The sequence below is a fragment of the Boleophthalmus pectinirostris genome, unplaced genomic scaffold (genome assembly GCF_026225935.1).
Source record: "Boleophthalmus pectinirostris isolate CB_2022bp ecotype Guang Dong unplaced genomic scaffold, ASM2622593v1 HiC_scaffold_7, whole genome shotgun sequence".
Classification (NCBI taxonomy): domain Eukaryota; kingdom Metazoa; phylum Chordata; class Actinopteri; order Gobiiformes; family Gobiidae; genus Boleophthalmus; species Boleophthalmus pectinirostris.
The window spans coordinates 10,380,628-10,401,922 of record NW_026571473.1 but is presented as its reverse complement, the minus strand read 5'-3'; the positions used below and the strand labels follow the sequence as shown (position 1 = coordinate 10,401,922).

The 21,295-nt window shown below is 36.9% G+C and overlaps 1 protein-coding gene across 2 annotated transcripts in view; it reads left to right on the top strand.

Annotated features, from left to right (window-relative positions):
• Positions 1-2,110: 2,110 nt before the first annotated feature.
• ror1 (receptor tyrosine kinase-like orphan receptor 1) overlaps positions 2,111-21,295 on the top strand; it is a 206,726-nt gene continuing 187,541 nt past the window's right edge. Inside the window, exons 1-2 of one of the 2 annotated variants that reach the window (XM_055165151.1) lie at positions 2,111-2,180; positions 2,322-2,530. In XM_055165151.1, the coding sequence (XP_055021126.1) occupies positions 2,422-2,530 (109 nt within the window). In that variant the 5' untranslated portion in view covers positions 2,111-2,180; positions 2,322-2,421. Of the gene's footprint in view, positions 2,181-2,200; positions 2,531-21,295 lie in introns of those variants that run through there. The other variant, XM_020924654.2, reaches the window with a different exon arrangement.

Sequence of the window (21,295 nt, the reverse complement as noted above, 5' to 3'; positions counted from 1 at the left end):
ATCTGTGAAGAAATGACTCAGTAAAAATGCATGTAGTTATTATTTTGTTTGTTTTCACGCTACTAAACACACTTGTAATTGAATAATTGCAAGATAGGCTGAACTTAATCCCATACTGTGGTACTTCAGAGACAAACCAATAGCGTATCCATGGAGACAAGCAACTGACAGGCCTCCCTCTAGAAAAATTACATAGTGCACCTTTAATCACTGTTCCAAAATTACTGGTAAAGTTTGGTAATGTGCTTACTGCTCTGCACTATAAGAATACAATTTTTTAAGTATTTCTCCATACAGAGCATATTCTGTTTAGTTATTTGTCTGTATTTCTTATATATTTAAAGAGAAACATCTTTTTTTACTTCAACTTGGATGAATTGTCTTTGCCCATCTTTCATAATTTAAGCAGGTTTAATGTAATGTTATTATAAAGCTACATTTTAAATCAACACAACTCATGTTCTTTTTCATATATTTCCAGGACTCATTTCTTTAGTGGATGCATGTTTCAAAGAGGATAAGCTGTTGACAGAGCCGTAACTCATAATTCAGTCCATAATGACGTGATTTTCTCAGTGACTCACAGTGCAGTTAATTGAAAGCAGCTTGTCTGAAAAACATTGGTTCTTATGAGTGCGCAGGGCAAACCGGGACACTGCATGGGGTTAATGACAACACCACTGTACAATTATCAATTCAAACAGTAAATGTAGGTCTATGGTTTATGGTTGAAAATCTCATATTTCTAACAAAATGCAGGTGGTGGGTACATGCCAAATTATAGCTAAGCCTTCCTTTGTGTGTTTTACAAGATAATATTTTATACTTCCTGGAATAATTAGCCACATGGCATTGGTAAGCTATATTTAGGGATATAATGTGATGCAATGTATAGGAAATGGAACAAAGCAATGACTTAGCACTTGTAGCATATATAAATGGTTTTATTTTGTAGGTCTATTTGATTCATCAGCCGTATTGGTGGTTTTCAGATTCTACAAAGTGATGACATCATACTCCAAAATGGGGGCAAGAGATAAGATTTTCCCATTGTTTGCCTTGTACTGTGCCATGAAATGCTAGATAGATAGATAGATAAATAGATACTTTACTGATCCTGAAGAAAATTCAAAGTTCAGCAGCAGCAACATAAAAAAAAGATATTTAAAGTTAGCAGTCCTTCCTCTTGCACTCACCAGCTAAAGGGATGCATTGTACAAAACATCCAAAACACACAAATCTTGAACTTGTTATTTTCGACTACTGACTAGACTCAAGAACTCACTGTCAACAAGAATCTGCATTTTAACACTATCCCTTTTAGCTTTCCCCATGTGTATTCAATATTACTGGCCTATCAGACTGTCTGAAACCCAGCAGAAGTTTAAATGACACATATAGGTATAGATCTATAGTTTTACTTTTATGGATTTTCTTTTCTTGAGATTTCTAAGAAAATATACTGTAATCAAGACAATAATTCTTGTGTCTCTTTAGAAGTGTGCAAAAATATTGAAATATTGATATATTGTATTGTTTAATGTGATGATACAGTATCGATATTGTGGGCTGCTGTATCAATATCTCACCACGTTTTTGTATATTTTACTAAATTATTTGGTTACAGCGCTACAGTTTTGTTGTTTGTTTAGTGGAAGAAAACTTGTTTATGCAACACATTTGACATTTTCACTGTTCTGATGATTAAAATGGGAGTGTTTCATATTCACTTTGCACAAGAAGTGGTTTAACAAAGACTTTTCGTATCACAGTCATGATTAAGCTTTTACTTTTTATTGAACCTTATTGAGTCAATTTGAAATAAATCGAATCGAAAGTGCACTGTATCGAGATATGTATGATATCGGCAACTTTTTAATGATACCCAGCCCTATTTCTCATAGTGGCCCATGTGGGCAAATTCTATTATCTGATCTGAACAAGTTAAAATAATTAAAATTCAAGTTATAAATAATAATAATTGTCACCTGTATCCTACTAATTAAACAATAAATAAATATCTACATTTACGTACCAACGTAACTGTATGAACATTAGCAACAGGTCAGTCATATCCGCTAGATGGCGTGTGTTGGCTAATCAGAGCCATGTGGAGCCTGTGGACAGCACTTCTCCACTCTCTGAAGTTTGCTGAAAGAAACGCGCTCAGTTGGACAGAGGTAGAGACGGGAGAGTGGAACTGGGACAGCCAACGAGACAGAAACGTGGACCAACCTCTGACACTTTTACGCACGGGGACTTTATTCGGAAAAGTTGAGAAAAACGCAAGTGGCGAGTGACCCTTGACGCTTTTTTTTCAGTGTCTTGCAGCGGTGCGTTTGTAAGGAAAGGTGCTCTCGTCTCGGCTTGTGGTGGTGGATGTTAAGGAGTGAGTGAAGGTGGTAGCGCACAGCCGGAGGAATGTACCCAACTCGGATAGAGACGAGCCCGTGTCGGCGGAGGAGATGTCCAGTCGATATGCTTTGGATCCCACTGCTCCTGCTATGTGCCATGGAGTTACGCGCGTCTGGTAAGTCCTTATAACTTTTAATACCAACTTTCTTACTTTTCTTTTGCACTTTTTCTGTACGAACTTCCACGCTGTCTTGCTGTTTCGTTTTAATTTGCCATCATCTTGTTACCCTCTCGTCTAAGATTATCGGATATTATGGGTTTAGATTATCTTTCTTTTGTATTGGGCAGACTCAGCACGAGGATTCACTATTGAGTGGGTCTTGACTTCACTGGGAGACAATAGGTGGCTCTTAACTGGTCAGCTGGTCAATTGTCCCTTTATGGAGCTCTGCATAATGAAGTTTGATTAGAGGATAAGTTCTGCAAAGTGGCTGTTAGGAAGACAACTGCTTTGACACTTACAATTAAAATGTAATTAAGTGAGTAAATAACCAGAAATTATAAGAGATAAGAATAACAGAATTCAGAAAGTAGCCTCTTTTAGTTTTACTCTTGTCTTTATTCTGTAGTATTTTTATTGTCTTAATATATAAACTGATTTGAGCTCATAATTCTCTCTCAGCTTAAGTTAAAGTTACAAGTAGTTGCTTGTGCGAGTGAAAAGCAGTCCTTCTTTTGTGATAGCCTACATTATATCCTTAAGGCATTTGGTTTTGTTTGTCCCCCAAGCTTTATTTACATTAGCCTATACAGAAAAGGTCATGTTACATCTAAATACTGCTATTCTCTGGAAGTTACGAGTAAGTTTGTGGAAAAGTATTTGTGTAACAGCTCTGCAAGATCCACATTCTTACTGCTATTACTACTACTACTGCCACAGGTACTACTTTTAGGCCTACTTTAACACCATCTTCTTCTACAAATGAGCTTGAAAATTGGTACTACTATACAATTATTATTACTAGTACTAATTATGTGAAAATGTTATAGCTATGTTTCTGTTATTCCACAGAATGTCATTAAATTTAACTATCTTCATGGAGACATACAGGCTGATCCACCAGGCTAAATTGCACGTCAGATCTATGGAGTGTGTTTCACATTACTAAAAACACTTATAATGAAATAATTGCAAGATGGATAGGCTAAACTTAATCCCGATTGTGCAACCTTCCAGCCAAACCTGTTGCATGTCCATAGAGCCAAAACGGCTGGCAAACCTCCCACCAGAAAAGAAAAGTTACATAGTGGACCTTTAATCACTTTCATTCCACAATTACATTTTAGTACAGATTGGCAAAAGATATTAACTCTTGAAAATTAGTATTATACAATTACAATTACTACCACTACTGCTTATATAACTTCATCTACTGCCACTCTGACTGCTACTATAAAACAAATAGTCATTCTAACTAAGAGATATACTTAGGCCTATTTTAAATATTATCAAGTAAAAGTAATTGTAATCTATTTGCATAGCCTACATGTGTAACTTAGTCTGTGGTCCACCTTTTCTTTTATTTTAAATCAGGTGTGTAAGTCCTTCTCCTCAGTCATTTTGCTGAATCATATCAAATTAAATGTAATGAATGAGTGCAGAAAAGCTCAGCCTGTAACCGCTGTGCCTGGCATGCTCCAATGGAAACCACTGCATTTGTCTTGTATTAGCTGCATTCTTCAGAGCTATAATGTACCCGTGACATTCAATTTCATATGTTAAGATGGTTTTTCATGAGGCAAGGCTGCTACATTTCAGCACTATGAGCTGTTTCTTCTCTCTAATATGTGAATGAGTTATTATATGGTTGTTGCAGTCTATATTTTTCACGTGTTTTTACAATACTGTGGATTTGGCATGTGTTTAATCCAAATCAGCACTTAAACCTATAGAGTTTGGGATAAAAAGTACTTGTGGGGTAAGGGAAAAACTGGTTGAGCTAACAAAAAAACTTTTCATTTGATAACAACTTTTTTTGTTTGGTGGGTGGGAGAGCAAATTCCCATTCAGTGTCATCACAAAATAAAATAAAAACAAAGTATTCAATAGACTTGAGGACCTTTATAATTCTTATTTGTTGATCTAGATAATGAAATGAATGAAATGTTTGCTCATGGGCACAATGGTAATACCCACCATCTAAATGCAACAAACTATGCTGACAGTTTGAATTAAATGGCAAAGAAAATGTACAAATTTAGTTTAAAATAAATTACTGGACAAATTAGTTTCAGTTAATTTTTCACGTTTTAACGTTGAGAAAAAAAATCTCATAGGAATAAAAATGTCCAACAAGCATTATAAATTCATAGTAGTTGACAGTTGTATAGTCAAATTTGCATTTAAAAAAACAGTTTATCAATATGAAAGCTTACATTTCTTTTTTCACAACTCAAGTGTCCTATATCTCATAGCATCTATTGTTTACACCATACAGCTCTCTCTCCCCATAAGCTCCCAGGCAATAATCACTGACATGTTCATAAAAATAAATTGACGACAATGTTTATCAAACTTCTAAACAGTGTATATGTTCCAGGGGCCGAGGCGCTCACCTCTGCTCGTAAAAGGTCTTCTGCAGGGCACCAGGTCTATGTGGATATAGTTTAGAATTGCATTTAGCCTTTTAATAACACTCAGGAAAGCTATAAATCATGTTGTGTGGAACTGCCAGGCTGCACTTTTCAACAGAACGCGCTGTTGACACTAAAGGGAACGGAAGATTTGGGGAAAAAACTGCTCCTGACTGAGAGAGAGGGCTTGTGCTACTGAGATGTCTGTATGTCTGCTGCAGTCGTGGAAGAAGTGCTCAATTTTGTTGCTTAAATAAAAGTAGAGATACCGGAGCAAAAAATACTCAAGTAAAAGTAATCACATGAAAAAATATATTTAAAGGTGCATTTTGTAGCTTTTCTGGTAGAGGGCCCGTAAAATGCTTTTCTCCGTGGACATGTTATTCCTTTGTCTGGAATGTTTCACAGAAAGGTTTAATGCCACACTATCTCCATGGAGACCAAACCAGACCAATTTACAGGTCAGATCTGTGGAGAGACAATCCCCGCTCAGTCAGATTGTCTGTTTCTCTAGGGATTTTGGAGCTATAAAACCGTCTGTAACTGAATAAATGTAAAAATGTTTAAAATGTACTTAAAGAGTAAAAAGTAAAAGTATTTAACACAGATTTTGAGATCTAATAAAGCTTCAAATGTAGTGATTTTGATAACGATTTGTGCAGAATTTTGCACAACAGACACAACTGAATGAATCATCTATTTTTATTTGTATATTTTTGTTTACTCAAAGTACAAACATGTGAAATCTAAACCCCTCTGCCTTTTCATTCGGTCTCAGACAATAATAAAAAATACTTTCAGTCCTGTTCAAAAATGTTGTGGAATAGAAAGTACGTCTGCTCTGAAAGGTAGTAAAGCAGATGTACTTTAAAATCTACTTAAGTAAAGTACAGATACCTAAAATTTTTACTTAAGTATCGTACTTTAATACTTTTACATTCCACTACTGGTCTGCTGGTATTACTGGCACATATTAGGTCCGTCACGATCATTTGTATTTTGTTATTTGTTATTTTTCTGTACTATGAAAATGTTTGAGCTGTAGAGAGTCAACTACATAACTGATGACTCATTATTGATACAATCTAAATCTAAGTACTTAAAAGTGCACTGTGTAACTTTTCTGGTTCAGTGTCTGTCAAATGCTTTTCTCCATGGGGATGTTATTACTTTGTTTGGAATGTTTCACCTTTCTATTTTCATGGAGCCCAGACCAGACCAAGTTCAAGTTACAGCTCAGATCTGTGGAGAGTCAAGCCCACTCACAGTTTTTCTAGATATGTTTGAGCTATAAAAACACCTATAATTAAATAAATGTAAAGTAGAGCTGTTTAATTTCTTACTGTGGAATATTCCAGGCAGAGCAGTGACCTATCCATAGAAACAAGTGACGAACCCCCAGACAAAAAGTTACACAGTGCTTCTTTCAGTATTTAATTCTGTTTTTTTATTTTTTGCGGTTTGTGATTTTAACCTTTTTTTTTTTGATAATCTTGCTTTAGGGTTGTGTCTGTGGCATAAATGAGTTTCAACATTATCGTTTATAGTCACTTCAGCGATATATCATATTTCAACATTTGTTATTGTGACAGGCCTAGTACACATGAGTTAAATGAAACAATGGTATTTGGTAATTGATATTCTCTGGAGACAGTTCACATAGATAGACTTTAGCTAAGGCTTAGGTTGCATTAGTCAGGCTTACTTAAGTCAGCTGTTGGACAAAGCTTTGTAACTAAAATGTTTTCTTTAAAATGTCATGCAAGATATATGTTTAGTTAAGTGGATTCTTTGCCACTGCATCATAAACAGGACAACTTAAAGCAGGATCTCACCTATGGTCATAACAGTAAAATGAAATCTATGACTTTTCTGACTTGTGACAAAGTTAGACTTGTACAAGGCTGTTTAAAGAGGGGATAGCACAGGATAGATAGCTATATTACTCAAAAATGCATGGATGACATATAATACCTCTTCAGGCATGTTTGGTGAGGAAACAGCATTATAACATGGAAGCTCCAAAAAGTCAATTTTACATAATACATCCTTTTTAAAAGTTTTCAAAATTCACTTTTGCTATTGATATTCCGATTTTTAAATATCATTATCTTATTATAAATGTCCATAGACACTGTATGGGACATCAAAGGCATCAAATGGTATGCACTCTTGGCCCATGTTGAAAAATTAGGCAGGAACTGTATGTGTGAAGCAGCTGTGAGAGGGGAGTATTCTAGAGTCACACAAACCTTATTTTTACAGGAAGAAATTCAGTTTAATCAGAGCTTAACCATAAATCAATGGTACTAACAGTTTCATGTCTCTCATTTATTTTTAAATGAGGTCCCTGTTTTTGCCAAGTTTTACTGTACTTCCTTAGAGCCTTGGGGTAAACATAAGGATGATAGAAACTTTGTGTTTTCGTCTAGTAAGACAACTTTGTAAAAAGCAAAAAAGCTTGTTTGCTTGACAAGGTTCGGCAGCACCTCTTACGAAGGCAGAAGTACAGCCGCTAAGCTGTTAAACTTTTTATTAGAAGAAAACGCAAAGTTTCTACATAACAAGGCAAAATGATAATTATTAGGCTAGTGTGTGCTAATTCTATATTTAATACACTGCTAACAAGCCATTGCATATAAATAGCAACTCCTCATTTTGAATTGCATGTTTGTAATGTTTTTTTTTTTTTTGTAATTTAAGAGTGTTCTCTCAACATGATTAGCTTAATCAAAGTTGTAATTTGATTGATTCCTGTATGTTTGCATTTGAGGCATAAGTGTTCAAGAAAAATCTGTTTTCACCTACCCCCTATGCCCACTGACTTACAGTTATTCAAAACTTTAGACTCTGGGTCACACGTGTAGTTTACAAAACTGCCATTTAGCAATTTATCAACATCCAAAATCTGCTGCTTGTCACTGTGAAATGGCACTAAGGGCACACCTCGTCAATCAGTTCTACAGTTTTGTACAGGAAGTCAGTGTCTGTTTTAATATTAAGCCTTTTAAATCAATATTATAATTTACAATGAACAGAATGCAAAATAATGATTTATGTATGTTACAGCTGCATACAAACTACCAGAAGAAGCATAATACAGTACATCTTCTTTCAGTGCAGTAAGTGCACATTGGCAGAAAGCAGCTCTGATTTCCTGCTGTCATTCTCTGAGCTGTGAGCTTGTTTTTTAGCCGTCCTGGAAAAGCAGGACTTGATGGAGGGGCTAAAGGAGGTTCACTGGATCCTGGTCGGACACTTTCGATAAAACTTGTGCCAAAACTTTAGTGAAGTGTGAAAGCCTTTTTCCTGTAATTTACTGTGTGCACACTCAGGTCGCAGTGGCAGAGGCCAAGAGGGAAAAGGAAAAAAAAAAACTACAGGCCAGCGTTATGAAAACTGCAGGTCAATGGAGATGTTTGGGCTGCCACAAAATTCCCAATCCTATTACTTCAAAATTAATTTGCAGATGTTCATGGAAGTACAGTCTTAGAATGTCACCATTTCTTTTTTCTAACTTACTTAAAGGTGCACTATGTGACTTTCCTGGTGGAGGGTCTGCCTTGTCTCCATGGAGATGTTATTGTTTGCCTGGAATGTTCCACAGTATGGTGTTGAACTTTAAATGGGGACAAGCAGGTAATGCCATTAGACCAATATACAGAGCTGACATGCATGTTTTTCAAGGTGTTTTTGAGCAATAAAAACACCTGTAATTGACTAAATTCAAGTTGGATATGTTTAATGCCATACAGTGGAACATTCTGTGAAGCAATATCATTGTTATCATGTTAGTAGCTTAAAGTATTGTTTCAGTGTTATTTTTTATCGCATTATGTCTCTGTAGTGATATATCGTGGTTCAAAATATGTTACACAGCGCACCTTGGTCTTGCCATGTATTTTAAAATATTGATTCACCTTTAAATTATCTGACATTTAGTGTAGAGTGTTTTGGACATTGATTTAATATTGCCATAAATCTCAGTATTTGTACAGACTTGGAATTGATACAAACTTTTCTGATTTGTAACTCAGTACAGGTAGTAGTATTCATGAAAACTATACATCCACTACTTCCTAAGACTTATGGTATATTGGCTGACCTGTACCTTCCACATATCCACCTTGACTATAATTAGCTTCTGTTTCAGTTCTTTTCTATGGGAATGTCTTGTCCGAAAGACAAATTGCCACTGCCATATAAAAAGTAGTGGGGCTGTACTTTACACATGGGGTACAATGACTCCTTTGCCTCAGTTATAAGGCAAAACTGTGAGCTGATGACAAAATGACACTTTAATGAGCCTAATGGAATAACATACACAAGCTGCATATCAACTTCCCATGCAAACTTGGCGCAATGCATTTAAGGACCGCGGGGAATTGGAGAGATTTACATTTCACACAGTCCACTTCTCATTGCACGTTTATCAGATTACTCTTTCACTATAGCTGATGGTGGCAGCCAGACTTACGGCGTCCTAATATGTGGAGATCGCACTGCAGTTCATTTAATAGGGGCCAGGATGAAACATGGCTTTTCAAACTCCCCGATGTGTGTCACAGTAAATCTTTTTAAGGCCTGTTTGCACTGCATTTACACTCGAGAAGCAACCAGTGCGCGCAGATGGGCCAGACACAATTTACTCTTTGTAAGATTGTGGCACTCCTTTAAAGGTGCACTGTGTAACTTCTAAGATAAAGAGTTCGCTACTTGCTTGTCTCCATGGAGATGTTATTTCTTTGCCTTGAATGTTCCACACTAGGACTTTAAACAGATCTGCCTTGCATTTACAGCTGTTTTATAGCTAAAAATACCTTTTAAAAAATTTTTTTTTTTACCATACGCAGGCTAGCTTCTCCATAGATCTGACCGTTAAACTTGGTAATCACAATTGAGACAGGTTATTTCCATACTGTGGAATAATCAAAGCCAAACAGTAATATCTCCTAGCCAGGCTGGCGCCACCTAGTGCCTCTGCTCAATTTCATTTCTCTCCAGGAATCAAAATACACTACACGGTTTGCAAGAACCCCGGAAGTTGCAGACCGCTCACCGACCAATCAGCAAAGAGCTGTGAAGCCATGACGTCAAACTCAAGCGCTTGTCTGGGTCCCTTTTTGTGGTACAGCGCAACAGTAAACAAAGCGGTCAAGATGGATGTAGACGAAGCCAGACATTCTGTGTTTGCAACGATTCCCGAGATCAAGGACTTTCACTCTCTGCTTTGTTTGCTGTTGTGCCGGCAGTTACTTTGACGCCACTGAGCTTTCCAGCGCATTACATATGTCACAACCAAATAGAAGCAATTGGTTAAATAAAAAAAGTACCCACCTACTGTCGAGTGAAGGAATTTTAATGTTGCAGGGTGAGTCGGTTTCCATGAAGTGAAACCGACTGATGATTCAGGCTAAATATCTCCACCCTCCACCAGAAAAGATACAGACACAGTGCACCTTTAAACACACTACCCCTTTTAAATGTAATAGTTTAAAGATAGTTCTGCATTTTTGAGACTGCTGTTGTTTCTAATAACATTAATGTTTGCATTGTTTTTCATTTTTATTTTTTCCTCTCATTTTTGACTTGTTTTGGAATTACTCATTTTTTTTCACAGTATTAATGATTTTCTTTATTCATTCAAACCAGTTAATTGTATTAATTCAAGACCGTGTCAAATAGTCACTTATACTGTCACCCATTTATTCTAATTTAATTGATTTACTGCATTCTGAGATAGCATCCATATGTTAGTTATACATTTACATGAAATCAAATACTCGTGATGGGACTTTCGGTTCCTTTTTGCGGGATCCGAATCTTTGGTTGAATCGTTCACTTCAAAGAGCCATTCAGAAGACTTGCCCTTTTACTTTTTATTTATGTGAATGAAGTCATATAAATAAATAGAAAATGTGTGAACTCATTTTATCTACAAACTAATCACAGAGAAAAATTATGTGCTAAGATGTGTTTAGAATGTTTGAAAGCGAGTGTGTTGTTTTGCGCTTTGAAATTATGCATAATCTAAATAAAACATTTGAGTACAATATTAATAATTTAACAATGTACTATTATTATGATGCCAAATGTGATTTTTGTGCACAAAGCTCTCACTTGTGTTTCCTTCTCTGCGTCTGTGCTGATTCATGTGTTGGTTCAGAGTTACGCCAGGTGCACACTGACTGCAAATATGATGTGGTACGTAATCTGAGCGGGTTACTTACTAGATCACTAGATTGTCTGTTATACTAACTACAACAACAGCGTTTTTGACAAAACTTTACAAAGACGAGTAGGCCTGGATCTGTATTCTGTCTCCTGATTCCAGAGGGCGTGATTGAGAGGTGGATTTACCACTCAGAGACACATGGTCCGTTGCATATAAAAACATTATAAAAAAACTTCATAAAGGACTGAGAAACAGACTGGGTTTTTGCAGAGTCAATAATCAAAACTCCAAACTACTATTATATATCAGGTAAAATAAGTGATAGTTTGCTCTGAATGATTTGAGAATAGAGGAGATGTCTTTTGCATTTGAGAGACACGTGCTACAAATTAGCAGCTGGTTTCGATCGTCTCAAGTTTGGACGGATTGCATTGATTTTAATGAATAAGTCTTGCAGTCCATCTACGCCGGAGGTTAAACAGTGTAAAAATGCATAAAGATTAGACATTTTTAAAAATCTGCTCTTGAAATCTGGTTGTGGATCTGGATGCATTGTGCAACTTTTGCATGGAGGGTCTTTCAAGTGCTTTTTACCATGAAGATGTTGCTTTCTCTGGAATGTTTCACAGTATAGTATAGTTCTATCTTCATGGAGACTGAACCAGACCAATTTACAAGTCATATCTGTGGAGTGGCAGCCCCTCCCACAGTCAGAATGCCTGTTTTGCTAGGTATTTCTAAGCTAAAACCACCTGTAATGGAATAAATGTAAGGTCTTGTCTTGCTGTGCTGATGCTGTGGAACATTTCAGGCAGAACAATGACATCTCCACAGAAACAAGCAGGTGACAGACTCACAACCAAAATGTTACATAGTGCAGCTTCAAGGAACCCGTCAAAAGAGCTGACTCAGTCATGAATGTTAATGTAGTGATTGATTGTGAATTGAGGTTTTGTTGTACTAGTCGCTAATTGTGCTGTTGCTTCTGTTCTTAGAATCCAAACATTTCCATTTCAATTTTACATTATTTTTCTGCCCCCAGTTTGAACTATACATTTGTGTATTCACTCCGACTCCCAAAGCTTTTCATGAAATCAAATCACCACAATGTTTCTGTACCACAGTAGTTTTGTTGCTGTTTTAACCTTGCAGTCTAAATGAGGTTAATAGCCTGTTGTGCCCGATGAGAGACATGGAAAGACCCTAGTTGGATTACAGGAAATCATATTTTATGGTGCGTCTAGTGATTTATGTAGAGTGTGAAACAGCCCAGCGCTTCCTTCAGTCTGTATACTCCACTGTAAATACACCCACACTGTTTGGTTCCACTTCATTTTTATGTTTACAACTGATACAAAGACCAGTGTTCTCAAGTTTTCCTGACTTTTTATTGCTCCGTAATTACAATCAGAGCCTATCGCTTTAATCCGGTTAGACTCTGGAGATGTGGAATTTTGTCTTTTGAAGATTAATCCCTCTAAATGGATTTTTAGTTAAAGCTGCCGTTTTTACAGGCCAACATTGACCACCAAATGCATTCAGCTCAGATCTGCTAAAGTAATACGAACACAAATGTAAATGTCATGCACAGTATTTCAGTGCGCGTTTCAAAGTAGAGATCTTACGTGACAGGTTTAATACACATCTGGATTTACACTTCCTTTTTCCGGACGACAAAGCAGAATTAGTTTACTGAAGGTTAATTAGTGGAAGTAGACTTGTCATAATATCACATTTTGAAGTGTGATACATTGCTACAGACACTACGATAAATATTGGAACTGCTTTATTCCACTGGCAGAATAACGCTAAAGAAGGATTATCCAAGTAAACTCTTTTCACAGTACACAATATCGTTATAACATGATCTGAATTTGAAACTATTAAACAGCTGATTAGAACATGGTCAGTTAGAATACTAATCCTAACTGCGACACATTATTACACACATTATTATTTTTGTATAACCACACAGATAGTTCCGGCAACAGATGCCACATTGCCACATTCTGTTGAATGTCGGTTGTCGATAAATCTGAGTCAGTTCTCCCGACATCTGTTGGGGAAATATGGATGCCCGGTAAAGTTTTATGTCCAACCGACTCGCTCGCTGCACTGAACTAGCCTGCGTTTGTGTTTCAGAACCTGGATTTGATTGGCCGTGCAGTTGCACTTTATCAAGGTGAAGGTCGGTTTTCCCTGAGTCCCGTGCACAATAGAATGCGGGGTTAATCACTGTTTTATATCACTATGCTAGAAGCATCACCATAGCAATGGGTAAACAAATGAACTACTGTTAGGAGGAGTTTGAAGTAAAACAAATAACTAATGCTTTAAACATCCATGGACAGCCAAAAAGGTTGTGAAATTTAAAGGTGAATTATTTTCAGTTTTGTAAACAGATTAAAGTACACTACTATTACTACTACTATCACTACTACTACTACCACCATTATTGCTACTACTACTACTACTATCACCATTATTGCTACTACTACTACTACTACTACTATCACCATTATTGCTACTACTACTACCACCATTATTGCTACTACTACTACTACTACCACCATTATTGCTACTACTACTACTACTACTACTACTACTACTACTACTACTACTACTATTACTGCTACTACTACTACTACTACTACTACTACTACTACTACTACTACTACTACTACTACTACTACTACTACTACTACTACTACTACTACTACTACCAGTACTACTACTACTACTACCAGTACTACTACTACTACTACCAGTACTACTACTACTACTACTACTACTACTACAGTACTACTACTACTACTACTACTACTACTACTACCAGTACTACTACTACTACTACTACTACTACCAGTACTACTACTACTACTACTACTACTACTACCAGTACTACTACTACTACTACTACTACTACTACTACTACTACCAGCTACTACTACTACTACTACTACTACTACTACTACTACTACCAGTACTACTACTACTACTACTACTACTACTACTACTACTACTACTACCAGTACTACTACTACTACTACTACCAGTACTACTACTACTACTACTACTACTACCAGTACTACTACTACTACTACTACTACTACCAGTACTACTACTACTACTACTACTACTACTACTACTACTACTACTACTACTACTACCAGTACTACTACTACTACTACTACTACAGTACTACTACTACTACTACTACTACTACTACTACTACTACTACTACTACTACTACCAGTACTACTACTAGTACTACTACTACTACTACTACTACTACTAGTACTACTACTACCAGTACTACTACTACTACTACTACTACTACTACTACCAGTACTACTACTACTACTACTACTACTACTACTACCAGTACTGCTACTACTACTACTACTACAAAGGCAGAGAAATCTTGCACACAATAAATACTGAGCTCCAAAGTGTATTATTCCATCTATCACTTATTGAAAGTTGATATAGTAATTATAGAGACAGGTCTAAGTAGAGGTGGTAATGGTCAGAACATCTGTAGTACATGCGTAGGTGTTGTGGTGGGACTTGTCACTTGGTCTATATGGGAACGTGGTGCTCTGGCTTTGACCATGTAGTATCTTCAGTGAAGCGTGTTCTTGTACTCAGTGAGTTTGTTTAACTAAAGGATTTGGCACATTGTTCTGCAGTCAGGCCACACATCAGCCAACAATGAGTGTTTGCCCAGACACTTCACTCAAGATGAGATCTGTCCTCATTTTGTTTTCTCTGAGTGGCCTGGCGCAGGTCAACACGGATTTATTTAGGAACAAGAAATGCAGGTGGAAGATTTATTGAAAGCCTTATTTTTTTGGTTTAGGTTAGTTTTGGTTTGGAAAATTAAACAAACTTGTACTGCAATCTTCCAAATGAGGGATATTTCTACACTTCTGTTGTAATTTTTCAGTCAATTTTTTCATTCTTTGTGTGGTATTTGAACTTCATCCAAGACTCATTTAATCACCTTGAGGGATTGCCATGTATGAGTATAGTCATAAAACAAAAATTGGTCAAGACATTCATTTTTGGCAGTATTGCCCGAGCGTAATTCAACAAGTAAAAGCTATGTGCTGTAAATGGGAGGTCTTAACCAACATGTTTTAACATTATTATGTAAACCCCCCAAGGTAAAAGTAAAATGTACTACTTCTTACTACACTAACATGTTGGTGAAGAAGGAGTTGAGCCAAAAGTCAAAGCTCTCGATTTACTGGTCAGCCTACGTTCCTGCTCTCACCTACGGTCATGAGCTTTGGGTAATGACTGAAAGGACAAGATTATGGATACATGTGGTCGAAATGAGTTTCCTTCACAGAGTGGCTCGGTGCTTCCTTAGAGATAGGGTGAGTCACACGAAAGGTGCTCGGAGTAGAGGCACTGCTCCTTCATGTCAGGAAGAGCAGTTGAGATGCCTCCTGGAGACCTCTTTGGGTAAAACTGGGAGGAGAGGAGGCCCCAGGGAAAACCCAGGACCCACTAGACGGACTATGTCTCTCGGTTGGCCTGGAAATGCCTTGAGGTCCCCCTGGAGGAACTGGAAGAATTGTCTGGATTCAGGGAATTTTGTGAGTCCTTGCTCAGACTACTGTCCCCGTGACTTGGCCCAGGGTAAGTGGAAGAAAATGGATGGATGGGCAACATGCTCCTTTTTTGTCAGATTGTATTTCTGTTTTTCCTGTATCTCATTGTATTCTACCTGATGACAATAGACATTACTCTTGAAATAACTGGCTATGTTTCACTTCATAGATTTTGTACTTATTCATTGACCACATGCGTAAAAATGTGCTTTTTCCTGTAGATTTTCCCTTCCTGAAATCCCGTTGTGGCCCACTGCTCGTCAGACTAATCCAAACCCAATGGGAAATCAGAGGTCCTGTACATTCAATACTGGCGCGTTTTTCTCATCAGCTTCTCTTGGTGATGGCACTTGGGAAATATTTCAATGTCAGGACAAACTTATGGACAGTTCAACCATCATCTTCAGATTTTTTTTTTTTTTCAAATCTGTATGTATGTAAACTTATGTCTCCAGAAAGTCCCTGGTATTTACGAGTGTCTGCTAAATTCACTGGATTTAACACCTTGAACTTGGCGAAGATTCAAAGCTCCAGCCCGGCTCTCATTAAACCCCTAAAAGCATTTGGCAGACCTAATCCAATTGAATCACTTTACCATACATGGTTATTATTTGACTTTAAAGGGCCCATATTATGCTATTTTCTGATTTATGTTAGAATGTTGTTTGCTCATCAAAAACATACCTGGAGTTGTGTTTTATTCACACATGTTTAACACACAAACCCTGCATATTTAGGCTGTGTTCTCTGCTCCACCTTGCGATGCCATGTGGTAATACAGAACGCGCTCCTGTGTTTTTAAACTCATACACCTTCATTTAGATTCTTTCAGCTCTAAAATTCTAAAAGTCTTTACTGAACAAAGTTAAAATGTACTTGTTAACTTGAAAACTACCGCTTCATGACATCACAAGGTGGAACAAAGCAATTTGAGTGTCAGAGATGTAGACAAACTAATAATAAAGGGCTACTTAGATGTGTGAATAAAACAAAACACAACTTCATGTATGTTTTTGATGACCAAGCAAGATTATAACATGGCTAAAAGCTCCCAAGAGTCACTCTTTTCTTAATATAGGAGGTTTAAAGCCTAAATTACAGTCAAGACTACTGCTATCACCTTTACGTTATTTGGGTTGCATATTCATTTTATTCAAGTATTACACCAGATGCCCTTCCATTCATTCTGGCTTGGAACCTGCAGCAAGACCACACTTGTGCTTTCATTGTCCTTACTTATTTCAGTTATTTATTTTAGTTGCACTCAGTGAAGTCTTGCACCGAAGTTACAGTAGCAGTGTTAATAATGCATACCTGTACTCAAACCATTCATAGATTGACCTGCTGAACTGTGGTTTTTACTATTATCAGTATACACATCCTGCCAGTTCTTTTGTAGTGCTTTGTATGCTTTAAATCCTTGCACATGAAGTTAACATTGTACTATTGAACACAAGCGCACAGTTGCAATGATATTATGCATGTACAGGCCTGGCACGGGTAATGGCAAAATTACTGTACAAGTACTGAGTGGGTGTAGATTTTTGTGGTCAAATTTGTAGCTATGTTGATGGAAAGTTGTGGGATACTCATAGTGTAGGAATTTATCATTAAGCTTCTGTATTATAATGTAAGCATATAAGCATTTTTGCAAAGTTTTGTTTCTGTTTCTCGTACACCTTCACTGGAATCATTTGGATCCTTGCAGCTTTAGACTTGCTAATCTGTACTGAACAAAGGTAAAAGGCAGCTCTTAACTAGAAAACTACCACTACATGACATCATAAGGTGGGAGAGAACATTTTGAGCTTTGGAGATGTAGACAAACTAATAATAAAGTATTTTTCAGACATGTGTAAATGAAACAAAACTCCAAACAATAGTCAATTTTGTGTAATATAGGACCTTTAAGACTGGATGTAACCTTCTTACTGCCGCTACATCTAACCTACTACCAGCTTTTATATAGTTTTTACACCTTCAGCCTTTTCCTGTCCCCTCATATCTGCCTGTGACTCCCCCCTTTATCTTCCTTGTTATTTCTCCCAGATTTCAACAGTGCAGGAAATGAAAGCGCACTGCCCTTCACCTCTCAGTAGGAGATAAAAGACCCACTAAACGGAAGACTCGCAACAAAGGAAGAAATCTCCCCAAAGTGTTTATTTAAAAGTAATCAAAAGACTGCACGGAGGTTAGACATGTTTAGCTAAACTCTTGGGAGTCCATTTTGGCTGGGAAAACTCCTGCAAGCTTGGAACTAGGGTTATCAAAAATCAGATACTAATCAGTACTTAAAGGTGCATTGTGCAGTTTTCTGGTGGAGGGTCCATTGCTTGTTTCTATGAAGATGTCATTATGTTATGTCGTTGCTCTGCCTGGAATGTTCCACAGTATGACATGAAACAGATCTACCTCACATTTATTCAATTACAGGTGGTTTTATTGCTCAAAAATACCTAGAAAAACAGCGATTCTGAGCAGGGTTGCCTCTGCACAGATCTGACTGTTTAAACTTGGTCTGTTTTGGTGTCCATGAAGATAAAAACCATACTGTGAAACATTCCAGACAAAGCTATAACTTAAATTTCCATGGAGAAAAGCATTTGACGGACCCTCCATTAGAAAAGTTACACAGTGCAGCTTTAAACCAGCATTGATACATATTCGTTTGAGTAAGAATCAATACAAAAAAATTGCATAATCAGGACAAAATTTGACCGTTCTTGAACAGTTTTATAATGATCTTGTGCAGAATTGGCAAAAGACCACATGGTGACATAAAGAAAATAGTATTTTGTGTTGAAAATTACAGTCTATTGTCTTTATTTCTTATCTGATGTATCGAAATTGGTATGAAGTATCAACCATTCCTTCGTATCAAATTTGAGTTTGAAATATTAGAATCATGGCAACACATTTTAGAATGATTTTGAACTCTTCCAAAACTAGTATAACTCAGAATGATAACAAACCAAGACTGTGGTTTGTTGAAAATTAGACTCTATTGTCCAAAAAAAAAAATCATTGTAGCATCAAATTCGGTAGACTAATGTTGATCTTTATCAGAATTAGTATCAAGGAAACCACAGAGGACATATCAAAGTCAATATCCAATATCAAGCTTATTCCTTAGTACTGAAATAGAATATATTGTGACAACACTACTTGGAAGCTGCATGTTTGTTGGTGGTTCTTTATCTGTGTCCCCTCCTAACCTCCAGGCCTGTATCAGAAGTGGATGATCTTCCTCTCATAGGGTGCATAAAGAGGCTTAAGCCCGCGTGATCCTGGTCTCTGTTTGTTTAACCTCTGTGTAGCTGTTTGAGCATGGCTAAGCTTGGTCCACAACAGCTCAGGACTTCTCAGAGTCTGTGATAATGTGACCAACCAGACATAGAGTAGTAGAGCATGGGCTAGGAGCTTTTGTATAGAGATGGTGTTAAATGTCCTAAATTACACAAAATTGAAGCTTGTGAGTTTTAAGACATGTTATAATCCTGTTACCTCATCAAAAACATACCTGAAGTTGTGTTTTGTTTCATTCACACGTTTGAGTAATCCTTTATTAGTCTGTTTACATCTCTATACCCCCAATTACGCTGTTCCACCTTGTGATGTCATGAAATGGTAATTTTGAAGTTAACAGCTGCCTTGTGTCTTAAGTCCATTAGAGATAAGCAATTCTAGGACTGAAATTATCTAAATGAATCAAGTGAAGGTGTATGGAGTTTAAAAACGCACTTCCTGTATTACAACATGACATCACAAGGTGGGACAGAGTGTTTTTTATTTGAGAGAAGAACTCAGCCTAAATATGCAGTTTGTATGTTAAACATGTGAATAAAGCACAACACAAGTCCAGTTATGTTTGTGATGAGAAAACGATATAACATCAATCAGAAAATAGAATAATATAGGCCTTTTAAAGATCCATTATGCAACATTTTGGTGTCCGGTTCACTACTTCTCACTATGACATTTAAATTTAATTTATTTTCATGGAGGCAAGCACCACAAGGCCAAATTACAGGTCAGAATTGTGGATAGACAGGTCCACTCGCAGAAAGAATGCATGCTTTTCAAGGTATTGAAAAAATGCAAGATAAATGAGTTTAATGCCATACTGTGGAATATTCCTGGCAGCTACATAAATGTTTTGAATTTGGACTGCATAGTTTGTTGCAGAGAATGTTTGACTATATTTACAAAACCATATGTTCTCTGGCATATTCTATTACTGACTTTTCAGGACAATCTTATTTATTTTGTTGGTCTCTTGTTCCTCTTTAAATTCAATAAACACTGCAGTCGTTTTGCATTGTTCATTTCCATTGAGTGTGTGTGAAGTCATGTGCATTTTGTTTGTACTTCCACTTTGTTTACTGTCTATTTACTTCTGTTAAGACACAGATTGTATTTGTCCACATCTGAAAATGCCTCTTGCACTCATCACATTACATCAACAACAAATAGAATGGTCTGTTTTTGTTTTGGCTTAAACTGAGTGTGAAAAGTGCTTTTAGACTGAATACAGTGTTAACTCTACCAGAAACACTCAGCCCTGAAGCACTGCACTTTAAGGATTATTTCAGCTTTTCTTCTGTTTGGGACTGTTTATTCCTTTGCATGCACATGGTAATGATGTTGCAACTAAACAGGCTTGTCTGTGTAAACTTACCTCATTGGTTCTTGCTGTTATCCTCTGCCCAAATCCATTAAGGTCTTATTCCAGCCATGCATCTTTGAGTCTTGATTTGAAATTGAGCGCTTCTTATTTTACATGTGGGGACCATCCTCCCACAGCTGGCATTCTTCTTCTAGAAGTTTGTGACCACATTTTTAGTCCTCTATGTGGGGGGTAGCTGGAGTGGGATGACAATATTTGGATGATATTATGGTAGTTCATCTGAAATTTACTAAAATAAATATGTAGTTTATGTAATTATACTAAATATTCGTTGACAGTAGCTCAGTTGGAGTGGGTTCCATTGATGAATACTGTCATGCCCGGGACACTTAATCCACCTCGCCCCCAGTGTCTGTGTACACTGGTGTGTGGGTGTGTGTGTGGTTCCTTAATGTGAAGCGCTTTGAGAGCCTTGAAGATGCAAAATTATATATACTATTCACCATTTACCATTAAATATCCTGGTTGATGTCAAAGGCTCTGTATGTAACTCTCTGGAGGTGACACCTGCCTCCCCTTTCCATGGAAACAGAATGTTAAAAACATACTTTGGAACATAATTTATGGAGATAAAGGAGTTTTATGTCATACTTTGAAAGAGCTAAATGAACAACACTTCCATGGAAACAAGCAGGAGGCGGCCCTCCTCCAGGCCAAATAAGAGTTTGCTTTTTGAAGAGATTCAAGGCCACATTAAGGACACCTATTTTCATATGTTTTTCAGTGCAATATACACAACCAAAAAAAAAAAAACAAAAAAAAAAAAAGATTATTACAGCAATTACTTTTTTGTTTAAGAAGCTACATATTGTGGCTTTAAAT